The sequence below is a fragment of the Chanos chanos genome, chromosome 13 (genome assembly GCF_902362185.1).
Source record: "Chanos chanos chromosome 13, fChaCha1.1, whole genome shotgun sequence".
In the NCBI taxonomy this organism is placed as follows: domain Eukaryota; kingdom Metazoa; phylum Chordata; class Actinopteri; order Gonorynchiformes; family Chanidae; genus Chanos; species Chanos chanos.
Genome location: NC_044507.1, coordinates 13,551,002 through 13,565,856, shown reverse-complemented (window position 1 = coordinate 13,565,856; position 14,855 = coordinate 13,551,002). Strand labels below are relative to the sequence as shown.

General features: G+C 40.6%; 2 protein-coding genes across 2 annotated transcripts; one reads left to right on the top strand and one right to left on the bottom strand.

The window, feature by feature from the left end:
- Positions 1–332: 332 nt before the first annotated feature.
- LOC115826000 (RING finger protein 151-like) lies at positions 333–2,103 on the bottom strand. The gene is made up of 4 exons (XM_030789685.1): positions 2,070–2,103; positions 1,235–1,400; positions 981–1,077; positions 333–785 (listed from the first exon to the last, which is right to left on the bottom strand). Exons 1-4 carry the CDS (start codon positions 2,101–2,103, stop codon positions 333–335), a joined length of 750 nt encoding a protein of 249 aa, XP_030645545.1.
- A 616-nt stretch (positions 2,104–2,719) lies between these two features.
- tbl3 (transducin beta like 3) lies at positions 2,720–14,799 on the top strand. Its single transcript, XM_030790825.1, has 23 exons — positions 2,720–2,797; positions 2,953–3,004; positions 3,116–3,211; positions 3,306–3,353; positions 3,561–3,702; positions 3,845–3,929; positions 4,044–4,214; positions 4,348–4,423; positions 4,681–4,777; positions 5,469–5,689; positions 5,955–6,096; positions 6,486–6,544; positions 6,722–6,828; positions 7,380–7,515; positions 7,990–8,220; positions 8,613–8,683; positions 9,177–9,333; positions 10,862–10,920; positions 11,284–11,387; positions 12,250–12,321; positions 12,882–13,040; positions 13,389–13,482; positions 14,133–14,799. Exons 1-23 carry the CDS (start codon positions 2,760–2,762, stop codon positions 14,506–14,508), a joined length of 2,793 nt encoding a protein of 930 aa, XP_030646685.1. The 5' UTR covers positions 2,720–2,759; the 3' UTR covers positions 14,509–14,799.
- Positions 14,800–14,855: the final 56 nt, after the last annotated feature.

Below are 14,855 nucleotides of genomic sequence, written 5' to 3'. Positions count from 1 at the left end.
TTCCATAAAAAATGGTGAACAGTGTGAACCACTTATTTGTCAGGTGTTCTCAAATTATGATACGCACCACACTCGCACGGAGTAAGAACAAGAAGACAGCCTAATGTAATACAAATGTTTATTTACAAATGAATAAAAAATAAAGAAACAGTTGATGCAGTTGATCAACTTTTATGCAAAACATCAAACTGCAATACAAAATAACTGCAGAAGGGGGCAGTGGCCACACTCGGCAGAGTTATCTTGCCTCTGTGCTGTGATTTTAGACTGGTTTCTTGCTTGAATCCAAGATATCTTCACCCATGCCAATATGAAGCGGTAAGAGATGCTTCTTAAGAACTGCTGTTGCTCCCACTGTTGCTACTCTCGCCTGTGTCCTCCTCCTCTACCTCCTCTAGGTCATCCATCACCTCCAAACTCTCACATATGAGGCTGATCTGCCTCTTCATATGAGCCATAGTGCTCTGCATCCTCTTCATTTTCCTCTGGAGGGCAGCGGCAATGGCCCGGTGGTTCTGCTGTTTGGCTTCGTACTCTTGCCTCAGTTGGCGGTAACAGTTGTGCTGGGCCTGAGTGCGATGCGTGAGCATCGTGCCACAGCCCATGTGACACGGCTGCTTCCAGTAGTCACAGTGTCTGGAGTGGGCCTCCAGGTCCCTCCGCAGAAGCTGGGCTCGGCAGCCCTGGTACGGGCACGAGATCAGTTCAAACATACAGCCCATGCTGTGACAGTACTGCTCAGACAGAGGGAAGGTAGCCTGGCAGCCACGGATTTCATTTCTGCACTAAAAGGGATTGAGAAGGAGACCACAAGGTCTCATTTGTAACTACATTTTGTTTGAATTGTGGTTTGGTTCTAAAATATCGTGACATGTACTCAACAAATTACTACTGAATGAACACCACTGAGAATTCTAGAAAAGCCTAGGCTGTAATATAGTGATATGGTCTATACTACTATAAAATGTTGTCTTCCTTACTTTGATCTTAAGACGACCAATTGACTTGCTGAGCTTGAACATCACATAAATCAAGCTCTGATTGACAGGTTTTCTGCAGCAGGGGCAAGTCTCCTGTCTGTCAAAAAAAAAAAAAGACACCACCATTGATTTGGCATTTGATATAGTTTTCTTTAAAGCACAGATTTATCCACTATTATTATTATTATTATTATTATATATCCCCATTAATATATTCCATTTTCTATGAGAAAACAGACAGATTGGGACAGTACCTCTTAAGCCACTGTAAAATGCATTTTTTGCAAAATATGTGGTGGCAGGCTGCACGAACTGGGCATCTGAGCACCCCCTGGCAGATGGTACAGATAATGTCATGGTCTGGGGGGTCAACAAAAAGCTCCGCATCATAACCTCCAGTCTGCATACACAAGTCTGGGTCTGCCTACAGTTATTGATTCAAAGTGAAATACAAAAACATAAATAAACAAATAAAATACCAGTGATTTTACTGAATGCCTAGTAGCATGAGTTAGTGCTTTCAGGTACCCATAAACTTGTCGTGTATATTATGTAACCACATGGGGTTGGGCTCCATGTGGCCATTGAAAATGTCAACAATATGTGGACTGACAGAAAGGGGGCTCCTTCTGGAACACAATGGATCATGTGATTGCACCATCGGGTTTTTTTTAAAAGAATTATTACAATGTATCAACCACACGAGAAATAGTTCACGCATCATTATGAATTCTGCCACACAAAAATCTAATTTCACATTCATTCAGAATTAAGTTGCCATGGCATGTAACGGTTTGCAATAGTCATTCTAAAGAAGATATCAGAATAATGGATTTGCACAATTCACGACACTTTTTTTTAATTAAAGGGTAATGCTTTGAGCCGTGGTCCTCTCTTAATTACAGTGGATCCGGAAAAAATATTGCCTCGCCAAGTTCGATTTAAAATTGCACAAACATTTGACCAAATAAAAAAAAACATAGGTACGTTTAGCCAATTTAAATGACCTTTTCTAAATTACTTTAAAAAAACACAGACAAGCGACTGAACACACACAGTATTCCGTCAGATAATAGAAAAATAACTTACCATACTCAAATTTCACTCCTCGCGCAGTTGCCATCAATATTGTGATCTGTACACTTGTGTGTTGTCAACAGACGTAAAAGTGCCGAACTACAGCCATGCGCGTAGACCATCACTGACCATCAACTGGCAATAGTGAGCGTTTTATTTGAATTTTCTAGTGTTACACACGTTCAGTCGTTCTTTCCTCGTGTTCTGCATTGATTTCATGAGTTCTAAGTGTTTACTTTTTGTTGTGATCGTGAATAGAGTTGTTCTCGAATATTCCTCTAAATTGTGACTGCTTAGCGTCACGCACTAGGAGCAAAACTCTCTGGTTTTCTGACACTAATTAAGAAAATGTTAACAGGTTGTGATTAAGTTTTATTTATTGCATATCCAGCTTAATTTGAATAATCACAGATTTCATAGATTGTTACACACAGAGACATTTCCACGCTATAACCATAACTGCAAACTTGAAGATTATTAATAAAAGGGAATGTCATTCTTATCACTTTAACGGTAGTAAAAGCACAGTGGAGAGAGTAAACGTATGACGTAAAATTCACGCGACACGTGAATGGCGAACTCATCATCTGAACACATGCGTGTGGCGTGCAACACATTGGACCAAATGAAGAAGAGATAAAATCGTCTGTCTGATTGAAATTGTATTATTTATAAACGGATTTAACTGATGACGGCGAGTGGATGATCATGGCTAACAACGCTTTGCAGTTCAAAACGAAGTAAATACCATTACTTATTTTGTTTCCTACTGTTTCTGTTTTAGCATAGCTTTCTTTTAGCTATTTTTTTTGGTACATTTTATTTTCAGTTTTGACAGCTGTATAAATTAATCCTGTTGCCCTTTCAAACCGTTTGTTATTATCTGTTCACGCAGTTATGCCGTCTCCAGCAAAATCGAACCGTTCTATAAGGGAGGAAAAGTACAGGTAATTCTTGCTGCATGCGTGTCAAGAGAAGCGATTGCTGTTTGGATCCAGTATCTGGTGTTGCTCCTGGGGAACTGTAATCGTTAACTTCTGTAATATTGTCTCCTGTAGATAAGTCAAAATGAGGAATACATTTTCTGCACTTGCGGACCACGCGTCAACATATTAGAAATTTCTACAGGAAAAATCATACACAGTATCGAGCAGGTATGAAGGGAAAACTTTTTATATTCTCTTTTCTCAAACAAACTATTAAAACTGTACACAAGGGACTATAGCTCACTCTCATTTTCATTTGTAGGATGATCAGGAGGACATCACGTCATTCTCTCTCAGCCCAGATGATCAGGTAACGTTTACATGTAGAACTGACATCAGAGCTCCTTAAAACGAGCCGGACTCTGGTGATGAGTGGATTGTTGATAGGTTTGTTTTTGTTTGTTTCACCGTATTGTAATTGCTTATCTAGATGCTGCCTGTTTGTAACTTCAAAACGAATGCTGAAGCTGTTAAACAGCACAGGTGATTTAGATGACATGTAACCTCTTTATTGTAGATGCTGGTCACAGCCAGTAGAGCACTGTTGCTGAAACAGTGGGACTGGAAGCAGGAGAAATGCACTCGTTCCTGGAGGGCCATCCACAATGTGCCTGTGGCCAGCATGACCTTTGACTGTACCTCCACTCTCCTAGCAACTGGTATGACATATGCTATAATCTGCTTTGGGTTGCAGCATAAGTATACGAAGGTCTTTGTTGATCATTATAGTCAGAGGTTTCCATCACCTATATTTATATGAGCTTATGCATCGTGACTCTTTGTATTCCCATGTTTTTGCAGGAGGGTGTGATGGTACTATAAAATTATGGGATGTCATCAAGCAATACTGTACACACAACCTGAAAGGCTCATCTGGAGTTGTACAGTAAGTAGTTTTATTTAGTATAATTTTTTGAGACTCTTTCCCTATTTATACATTATCTAAAAGAGGTTTACGTACATCTGTGGGACACTAAAACTGTACTTGTTTTCTGTCCAGTTTGGTGCAGTTCCATCCAGACATTAACCTGCTTCAGCTGTTCTCCTCCTCTGTGGACTGTGTCATTCGGATATGGGATCTACGCACCAGCAAGTGTATCTGTGTGCTAGAGAGTCACTACAGTGCTGTCACGTCTCTGGCGTTTTCACCTGATGGAAGCACACTGATCAGGTAGGAGCTGTATAAACCATTCAGCTGATCTCCAAGCCTGTGTGAACCAGGATAATTCCACCACATGACAATGCTTGCCTTACTCCACTGTGGCGGATGTGTAAGTTTTTATGAAACGTGTGGTTGATTGCAGCTCTGGCCGAGATAAAGTCTGCACTGTGTGGGACCTGAAGGAGAGGAAGGTGAAGAGGACTGTGCCTGTGTATGAGGTAGACGCCTAAACCTGCCTTACTTTGGCTCAAGAGCTTTCCTGCTTCTTGTTGTTGCGTCCTGTTTTTTGTTTTTGTTTGGGTGTATTTATTTACCAGATCAATCAATGAATATGGTCATAAAGGCGACTCAGTTTGGGTTTAGTGATGTGGCAGTTGCTTGGGTATCTTGAGGACTTTAAAGTATTATATTTGTCCTTTATCTCTTATCCTTAGTTATTCCAATCTGAGACCATTTGTGTGTGGACTTTGTTTAGGCTGTAGAGGGGGTTGTCCTGCTCCCCCAGGATGAAGACTATTCCCATATTGGGGTGAAGAGCAAAGAACTTCACTTCATCACTGCAGGCAGTAAAGGTAGGCCATGCCTTCTTACTTTATACCCAGGGAGTCTCTTAAACCATAAGCAAGTCTTCACAAATGTATGTTGATGACAATGGTTGTTTCACCAATGAATATTACTGCTGTCAAATTTAAACGACTGTAAATCGTGACTGAGAAATGAGCATTTAAGCTATCGCACTTCAATTTGGTTTGTGTTTCTTTGGCTGTGGGTGCATTCCTTCTATAGGTAGTGTTTGATGCGTAAATTATTTTAAACATATATTTTAAGATATGAAACTTACTCTCAGATCACTCACTCACATTTGGCTGACTCATGTGTCCTGGTTCCGGGGGGTGAGGGGAGCGTTAACACACCTTCAGAAAATTAGGGCTGGCTAACACCTAAAACCCCTCCCTTAATGTTGTCAGTTGAAAAAATTTGTACTATTGAAAAACATATGCTGTTTATTAACATTGCTGTCTTCCTTGGATTATAATAATCACAGTTAGTTGCATTTAAATATTAACTGCGCACCATGCCTTTTATTTGAAATTTTTGTTTGGATTAATAATTGATTCAAGTTGTACTCATCGTGGAGAGTCCTGTCAAAATGCAGTGAAGTTTAGGACGAGTCTCGTCTCCAGTCCCGTGCACCATGTTTTAATGTACAAACACTTGAAAATTGCACACAGCCTTTAGGTCTGTCAACGTTTTACTCTTCAGGTGTGCTGAGAGTGTGGGAAGCCAGCTCAGCGAAGTGTGTGTACACTCAGACCCTGCCAGCCAGTCCTGCCTCCGGCTCAGAGGGTGCGGCAGAGGACGAATGGGACCCCCGGAGCCTGACGCACTGCCTGCCCATGCCCCAGTCAGCCCGACTGGCCACAGTCACTGCTGAACATAACATCGTCATCTACCAGCTGCCCTCATTAACCGTCCGCCAACAGGTGAGTCTGAGCTGCATTTGTACGGTGTGAGTAAAAGAGGGATGTTTTTGCTCAGACGCACAGATGTTTTGGTGCAGTCTCTTTTGTAGTAAGATGAGTGTGATTTATGTGACGGTATTCCATGGGCACTAGTGGATAAAGACAAACTGGATAGAGATAACATAAAAAGTAAAGGGTAGCACTCATTTTGTGGAGTTTTGATGAAACTGGAAAGTTTCTCTTAAATGTTGTGGGGTTTTTTTCTGTTCTTTTTGTTGATATGAAGTTTGTGGGATACAATGACGATATCTTGGATGTCAAGTTTCTGGGGAAGGATGACACTCATATCGTTGTGGCCACAAACAGCTCTCAGCTGAAGGTGTTTGAGCTGGCTACCAGCAGCTGTCAGATTCTCTATGGACACACAGGTCAGTTACCAACACTGGGTGGCAGTAACACTCTCTCTGTGGATTCAGGACAGCTTTACTATGGTGCTACTACTGTGATGTGTTTTTCAGTGCACCTGGTGGCAGCATCATACAGAACTCAATAGCTGGCATATTTACTTCAATTACATGCTCTCATAAGGAGATTCTCTCTAGTGTGAAAATTCTGCCTTCTTTTCATCAATCCCATATTAACACGGAAAAGTCACCCAGAACCTACTTTAGTCCCATTGACTGAAAAGGAAGGATTAGTTTGGATACACTACGTATCCAGTTTATAACTCAGCACGAGACCCTATCAGAGATTGTCTGGCACAGAGATCGTGTTTGCGGATGCAAAATGCTTAAGTGATTTGCAAATCTCTTTGCAGATACTGTCCTGTCACTTGACGTGTTCAAGAAGGCACTGATGTTTGCCAGCTGTGCCAAAGTAAGTCCACTGTGTTCAACTTCAAACAGTCTCAACTCAACTCAGCTCAACTCAGCAGTGTAGTCAAACACTAGTCTTAATCCCAGCATGATACAACTGTAAAACAGCATCAAGACACGACAACTTTCATTTAGCCACTTACAAACTCCAGATTTAAAAGCATGATGTGGATTGCAGGATAGGACCGTGCGTGTGTGGAGGATGGACCCAGAGACTGGACGGGTCCACTGTGTGGCTCAGGGCAGTGGTCATTCTAACCCTGTGGGAGCTGTCGCCTGCTCTAGGTGAGATTTCAAGAGAAAGCTGTGGACCCAGAGTTGGGCCCTTTCGACTGCCCTATCTTTGTGTTATTTTTCTTTTCCAGTCCTGACCTGACACTCCTGAATGTGATGTTTAGGGCCCTATTCAACTGAACCATGGGGTCTTTAAGTGACTTTGAAACAAAAGCCTGCATAAAGTGCAGCCCCCCAGTGCATGGGCTGCCAGTTCTTATCCTTGTCAGATTCACAATGTTGTGAACTAGCTACACTAAGTAATTTGACCCTGTGCAATGCCTGTTTGCGGATCTTAGACAAGTCCTCCCTTAATTCAGATTAAACATGGCCGTTTAAGGCAGTTCAGTGTCAGGTCAATACGTGGTGGGTGTGGCACAAAACAGAACTCTTGAGAACTTCTAAATTCCAAAGCCTTTTCCTGGTCTCTTTGGACTTTGGGAATGCATTTGATGAGTCGATTATCGCATGGTGAACGTTTGACAGAGTGATTCAGTTTGAATGAGAATGCTAATCTCCTTCTTCGCTTTATGAACCATTTTCCCATTTCTTTGTCTCTGTAGATTAAACAGGAGCTTTGTGGTATCAGGAAGTCAGGACTGTACCATTAAAGTGTGGGACCTCCCGGAAACTCTTCCTGCTGTGGATGGGGAGCCAGCCCAGCTGAGCGCACGGCTGACTGAGAAAGCCCACGACAAGGTTGGCCTATTTTTACACTACATTTCCATTTCGCTTAGAACTGACGGTTGGAATTTGACTTGTGTAACAAGTAGGACAAATCCCTTTCAAGTAATACACCTGACAGCATGATACAATGTGATGTGCCTTGTTCTGAAACTGAAAGAGTTAATGCTCCCACGTTTTTTGGTTGTTTTTTTTCTTCCCCAGACATCTATCATCAACCTTATCAAGTTAGATCTTTGTGTATTTACTTTCATTTAAGTATCTCAACTTTGTCGTTCATTTTTGTTTTTTGTCCTTCTGTCGCATTCATTCTCTGCCTTTTTTTTTACTCTAATCTAATCCTCTTGTCAAATCACTGAACAATTGTGTGATTTTTTTTTTTTTTTAACCAGCCCTTCATAAGGAAGATTTCTGTACAATAACAGCTTTCACTAAAATGAAATAACCCCTCTGGCTTGTTTTGTACTATTCTACCCCTCTCTTCCGTAGGACGTGAATAGTGTGGCTGTTTCGCCCAATGACAAGCTGTTGGCCTCAGGCTCCCAGGACCGCACGGCTAAGCTGTGGTCTCTGGATGACATGTCCCTCCTAGGGGTATTCCGAGGTCACAGGAGGGGTGTGTGGTGTGCCCAGTTTTCCCCAATAGACCGAGTGTTGGCCACCTCTTCTGCTGATGGTTCAGTCAAACTGTGGGGTTTACAGGACTTTAGCTGTCTCAAGGTAATGGATTACACATTGTTTGCGATGACATGCAAGGACGACAATTTCACTCTTCGACTTTGAGGGGTGCTGCAAATATTAACTTGTCAAATAGAGATGTTTGTCTACTGCTTGCACTGATTCACAATAGAAGTAATGATTGATAGACTTGTGTTATTGAATTAATCAGTGCAGTTTAGTTTCTCTGTCTGACAACATCCAACGATTTTAACCTGATGACAGATCAGGAAAAAACCATTGCCCTTTAGAGATTCTAGCTCTCCTTCCTGAAGTAAACAAACAGTGAGTTACTGATTTTAAAAAAATCTGGAGAACGTGCTAAAGGGGCATTCATATTAATTATAGGTTGTGTTTAATGATTTCTCAGTCATGAAGTTATTTTCTATTTGCAGACATTTGAAGGACATGATGCCTCGGTCCTAAAGATCATTTTTGTGAGTCGTGGGACCCAGTTCCTGTCTGGGTAGGTAACACAGGCATAACCCATGACTGAACCCAGGTCAGGAGGATGCATTTGGGTAGCCAGGGCGTGATTCAGTCAAGAGCTAGGTGTATAGTTAAGTCATCTCTCAGTCTGTAAAGGTTTATGTCATTAATCACACTTCTCTTGTTTGACTTATTTGGCCACTTCATTCGCCAAAATGAATATTTGAGTTTATAAATTCAACCGGTACAGTGTGTGTGTGTGTGTGTGTGTGTGTGTGTGTGTGTGTATATATATATATATATATATATATATATATATATATATATATATATATATATAGGTATTTCTTGTCATGCTCACAAAACTTTTTTTTGTTTTTTGAAGTGTCCCTTCTAGAGAGTAAGATTCTCTGCAGCCCAGGCTACACGTAGAAAGAGTACTCAATAGAAAGAGAAAGTTTTGAGATTTATCTCTTTCTTTTCCCTCACCATGTGTCATGTTCTATCCCCCCTCCCCCCTTTCTAACCAGCGGTTCTGACGGACTCGTGAAACTGTGGACCATTAAGACCAATGAGTGTGTGAAGACTCTTGATGCCCATGAAGACAAAATCTGGGGTCTCCACACCAGCCGAAAGGACGACCTCATGGTCACAGGCTCTGCTGATTCTAACATCACTCTGTGGAAGGTTAGCATGAGCCAGACACACACAAACACACACACTCGCACACACACACACGCACGTCCTGTGGCCTGACTTTAATTGGCGTGGAAAAAGAAGCTGTCCCCGAAGGTGGCTGGGACAATGAATTTATTCTGTTCGAATTTTTTTTCTCTCTGAAAAACATTAAAGGGCATTTCATGCTATGGCCATGGAATTCATGCTAAGCTCAGACTGTAGCAAAAACATTTATGTTTAAATGCCAAAAAGTTAAGCATAGAAAAGGGGGGTGACGTTTTCTTCAACTTTACAGACATTGGAAGGCAGTACCTGTGTCTATATACTGTAATGCATTCTTTAAAACAATAGATTACAGACGTCAACAGCGCCCTGTTTCATAACTGCTCCATTTACATTGTTATCAGAGGAGAGGATGTTTCCCTTTTATAGGCAATTTAGGCAAAAATTTAAAGCTGTGTAATTTTTGACTGTTTTTGTGCAGAATATTCATTGCATTACAACTTGCAGATTTGACTGTCATTAAAGACTGTACACTTGGATTTTACTAACAGACAAGTTATGTAGTTCACCAGAGATGTAGTATTCTTTTGTATTGTTGTATTGTTATTTAAGCATAATTAATTTGTCTTTTTTTTTTTTTTTTTTTTTAAGCAACACTGCTGCATCTCTAACCTTGAAAAGTATATTCATAGTTTTTCCCAGTAGAAAGCTTATGTAAGCATGATTATTATCTGGCTAGACTTGCTGTGCCATTGTAAGTCACCTTTGTGTGACAAACCTTATAGTGGACGTGCAGTTCATCAGTTTGTTCCAAATGTTTCCACGCGTCACTGCTGGTGAACTGGTGGTGCCAGCCTGGTGACTGGCCTCTTCATGTAGCATGATACAGCTTCGTGGTATCTAAATAAGGCAACCACTGATAAAAAGAATGCACCTATATTACTTTAAATGGGACAGTTTTAAATATTAGACAGCCAAAATTATTATTTACTAAGTTATCCATGGTTATTGTGTGTTATATGAAAACACACACACACAGCCGCATGGTATCTAAATAAGGCAACCACTGATAAAAAGAATGTACTTATATTATTTTAAATGGGACAGTTTTAAATATTAGACAGCCAAAATTATTATTTACTAAGTTATCCATGATTATTGCGTGTTATATGAAAACACACACACACACACACACAGTTTAGGACTGTGGTGAGTACCCATTTAAAGTTTTGTTCCTGTCCATGCCTGTTGTTATTTTAGTTTGTTAGTGTGTACCTAGTGTTGAGGTTGTATAATTTATCAGAAATTTAACCTAGGAATAGTGAATTTTTACTAACACTGTTCCCTGTGGAATGTAGAAAAGTGGATTTGTAGTTTTACGTAACAGACCGCTAACATAATCATGACTTAACGAATACTATGTGCAATAATTACAATTACTCATCATGTTGTGCTAATTATAGTTATAATTATAGTCATGCTGAGAACAGTGTTTTTGTCTCTGTTCTTTCTTTTTTTTTTTTTTTTTTTTTAGGACGTCACACAGGTGGAGCTTGCTGAGGAGCAAGCCATGCAAGAGGACCAGATCCTAAAGTATGGTTCAAAAGAACATTTTTCTATAATACAACAAATGTCCACTCCCTCTTTGTTGCTGCAGGCTGTTACACACACACACACACACACACACATCCGCAGAGATTTTTACATGCCTTATTTGTTCTGTTAAGTCTATTGTTCTTATTTCCTTCTTCTTCTACTTCCTCCTCCCCCCCTTTTCTTTCTGTCCTTCTTTATTTCTTCGCAATTCTTGAATTTTTCAATTCATTTCCACTTAGTCACCTCTGTAATCTAACCATTGTGTACTTCGTTGTAGTTCCTACATATTATTTTAGTCATCTACTTTAATTCATTCGATGTGACTGTACTCATTGGGTTTTGGTGAAACACTGTTTCTAGGCAACAGGAGCTGTCCAACCTGCTCCATGAAAAGAACTTTGTGAAGGCTCTGGGTATGGCCATCTCACTGGACCAGCCTCACACAGTACTCCGAGTCATTAAAGGTACACCTCTAACAGCCAGGGTCTGTCAGTCTGTCATGTTTTGGGTGAATTGCAATGGAACAGTGCTTTCCAAACCTCAACATTTTTCTCAGGCATGCTGGTTGGTATTTACTGAACCGGTCTACCAACATTTTATACTTTACCTGACCTGTGCCATCCTCAAGTTTGAAAGGGAAAAAATGCTCTCTCTTGTTTGCAGAGAGTCAAACAGACATGAAATCATTATATTGACTGACATAATTAGACAATATAGTGAGAAAAGTAGCATTCATGATGAGTTGGGAACAAGCATTAAGGTTGACGTGCATGCTAAGACAGGCATCTAATTTAGTCAAACCACCACAAATCCGCAGTGGAGGGAAATTATTTTAGAATGGCGTCAAGCCTTTCGTAATGCTGCATTTGACAACAGAAACTAAACAGTTTTGACTTCTTTTATGTATTTTCAACAGTGGCTGGCTGCTTGGGCACTGAGAAGTCTTAGTTAATAGTCTTTGATCAAAGTGCAGGCACCAAAATGAGTTATTTTAATGTGAGGCAAAATAGGGAATCTGAGAATACCTGAAAGGGAGGGGAAGTCTACTGTTACATTCTGCTTTTTGAATTTGGAATTTTGTTCATGTGGAACAAATGGAAATGCCACTCTGAAACACCTGTGGCTTGCATTTTTTCCCCCACAGAAAGTTGTTTGACACGGATATACAATGGTGTCAAACAGTTCTTTGTGGTGAGGTTTGAGAGTGGAAAGGTGTGTTTCGGAAGAACAGCTGACACCGATTTGATGACAAGCAGTGTTTTATCTCTGGCGGTGTGCCGTGTTTTCAGTCCGTTAAACAGCCGAATGTGTTTTGTGTCTTTGCAGAGATCCGGCAGGGGGAGAATGGCACGCAGCAGCTGGAGAACACCATCTTAAGACTGAGGCTTGATCAGAGAGGTCAGCAGGACAGTGCTCACCTCCGTCTATGTTTCCTACTCCAGCCCCATAGCCCTGCCACGTTAATATCTCATACTTTAGCCATGAAATTATATAGCAATGTGGTCTGTGGGACTTGGCAGGCAATTATTTATTTATTTATTTATTTATTTATTTATTTACCCAATCCATTCTTTCAAATCTCTTTCCCTTGAGCACTTGCAGCTCAGCCCATTACTTAACACAACTACATCACACATTGCCATAATTTCATGGCTAAAGTATCAAATATTCAACACTGTGCTATGCACGTTGGAACAATTTACTATGAAGTGACAATGAGACCTTTTACTACTGAGGTGTCAGTATTTCTAACTTGTGAGAATTCTCTTTTGTGTAATTTCTCTACCTTGAATTCCAAACTTTATTCAGTCTCTGACAAAAAAAAAATTTGATTAATTTGTTCATGGTTTGAGTGGTAGAATCAGCCTGCCTGCGTACAGGATTCCATATATCAGTATATAGTTAGTAGATGTTTTATCCACTTGTTGATGTTTTAAATATGTGTTCCACCACGGCAGAGTCCCTTCTGCGTTTCTGTGCGGTGTGGAACACTAACGCCCGTAGCTGTCTGGACGCCCAGGCTGTCATCCAGGTGTTGCTTACACACATAAGCCCAGAGGAAATACTGCAGTACCAAGGAGCACGCAGCCACCTGGAGGGCCTGATCCCGTACACTGGTGAGCAACAATATTAAACACTGTTTGAGCACGTGTCTGCTCTAGGGCTGTGGTAAGACTCCAGACAGAGTTAATTACATTTACATTTATATTCATTCATTTGACGGATATTTTTATCTAAAGTGCCTAACGTAATGCCCACAGACGACACCTGCTTAGGTCACATTACAGCCTTTGATATGTTTATTTTGATTCGGTCGCACTGGGCCTGAACAAGAATGTAAAGTGATTGAGGTAAAAGGTTTCTCAGGATAAGGGCTTAGAGGTAATGAGTTACTGAGATTTAAGACTTGAGGTGTTTTGAGAGGAACTGAAGCTTGACGGCAAGGTTATCATTTCCTCCCACAGAGAGACACATGCAGAGGATTGGTCGCCTGCTGCAGGGATCGATGTTTTTGAATTACATCTGGCAGAAAATGAGAGTAACCGGAGGGAAAGACAGGTGAGTAGAGTACAGTCAAATTTACCAATGATCGTTTCAAACTGAGTGCCAGTGCGAGAGTTGTGAACAGTTATCATTGAGTATGCTGGCTTGCCAGTGGCTTACTCATTCATCCCAAATAATGCTTTTTTTCCTGGCCATAAATGTTGACACTTGTTTACCATCCATTATCTTTTTGAATCTGAAAACATTGCTCTGAAAATCTGTGATATCTGTTTTCTTTCAACCTTCATTCACTAAGGAAGACTGAAGAGTATGTAGGATCTTATCACATAAACAATTTAATACGTGCCAAGACTGTAGTCTCTCCCTTTCTGAGGAAATGTCTCAACACCTGGTTGGTCACTGTACTTCCTCCAGTAGGCTGGCAAACAACCTGCATTTTTAAAGAGCTCATGCAGAGAAATGAGTCATTCCATTTTTCCTTTTCATGGTCAGTTAGATCAGTCATTGACCAAACATTTCATTAGAATTGAGTTGGTGTTTTTTTGTTTTTTGTTTTTTTTTGGTCTGGGTTTTTTTTGTGTGTGTATGCTTGTTTGTTTTCAGATATTACTATTTGTGTAGAAATTTTAGATTTGATATTATATTTCAGTTGTGGAATTTGATTTGGGAGTGTCTTTTGTAACGCTGTGCTTTACTTTCTGCAGTGCCGACGTTCTGGATGAGGAGATGGACACCAGCCACATGCAACCTCTGTTTGTGATTGACAATCAGCCAGCAAAGGATGATGCCACCACCACCAAGACCAGTCAACTGGAGGAAGATGAGGAGGATGAGGAAGATGAAGATTTAGGTGATTCAAACATCACTGAGGGTGTTTCTTTGGAGGAAGAGAGTATCAGCGAGTCTAAAAAGGCCAGTGGCAGACAGCCAAACAGACAGAACGGAATGAATGGGAGGAGGAAAGAATCCCAGTTGTCAAGTGAGGAAAGTGAAGATGAAGATGAAGCTAAAATTCTCACAGATTGTCACTCTACTCTGCCAGCAGTCACAGTGACTTACATACAGACAGAGACCAGTTGATAGACACTAGATAGACTGATCTAGGTTTCAGATATGAATTTTGGCTAAACTTGACTGGACTGCATTGTTGCATTCTAAAGGAGTGGTTTAGCATGACTCCTAAATCACCATCTCTGGCTGATGATGGTTCAGTCACCTCGTAGATCGCACAAGAGAGGTGAAAGGCCTATTTTTTCATACCATGCAAAGGTGCAGTCTAATTCAGCATATCCTCAACATCTGCAAAAAGAAGTCAAAGGAGTAAAAAAAACCCCAAAAACATTTATAATATAGCCGTGAATTTTCTAAGTACTTTGCAATGTAAATCTTTCCAGTGATTTTAAATAAAATCTTTGCCTTGTTTAAAA

What these genes read in the sequence shown, in the direction of transcription:
- LOC115826000 (XM_030789685.1), bottom strand. Translation starts at nt 2,103, where the DNA reads ATGGCAACTGCGCGAGGAGTGAAATTTGAGTATG. An exon ending in ATTTTACAGTGGCTTAAGAG is followed by an intron (nt 1,078 to 1,234) that starts GTACTGTCCCAA and finishes TTTTTTTGACAG; the next exon opens with ACAGGAGACTTGCCCCTGCT. An exon ending in TTGGTCGTCTTAAGATCAAA is followed by an intron (nt 786 to 980) that starts GTAAGGAAGACA and finishes AATCCCTTTTAG; the next exon opens with TGCAGAAATGAAATCCGTGG.
- tbl3 (XM_030790825.1), top strand. Translation starts at nt 2,760, where the DNA reads ATGATCATGGCTAACAACGCTTTGCAGTTCAAAACGAA. An exon ending in GCTTTGCAGTTCAAAACGAA is followed by an intron (nt 2,798 to 2,952) that starts GTAAATACCATT and finishes CTGTTCACGCAG; the next exon opens with TTATGCCGTCTCCAGCAAAA. An exon ending in GGGACCCAGTTCCTGTCTGG is followed by an intron (nt 8,684 to 9,176) that starts GTAGGTAACACA and finishes CTTTCTAACCAG; the next exon opens with CGGTTCTGACGGACTCGTGA.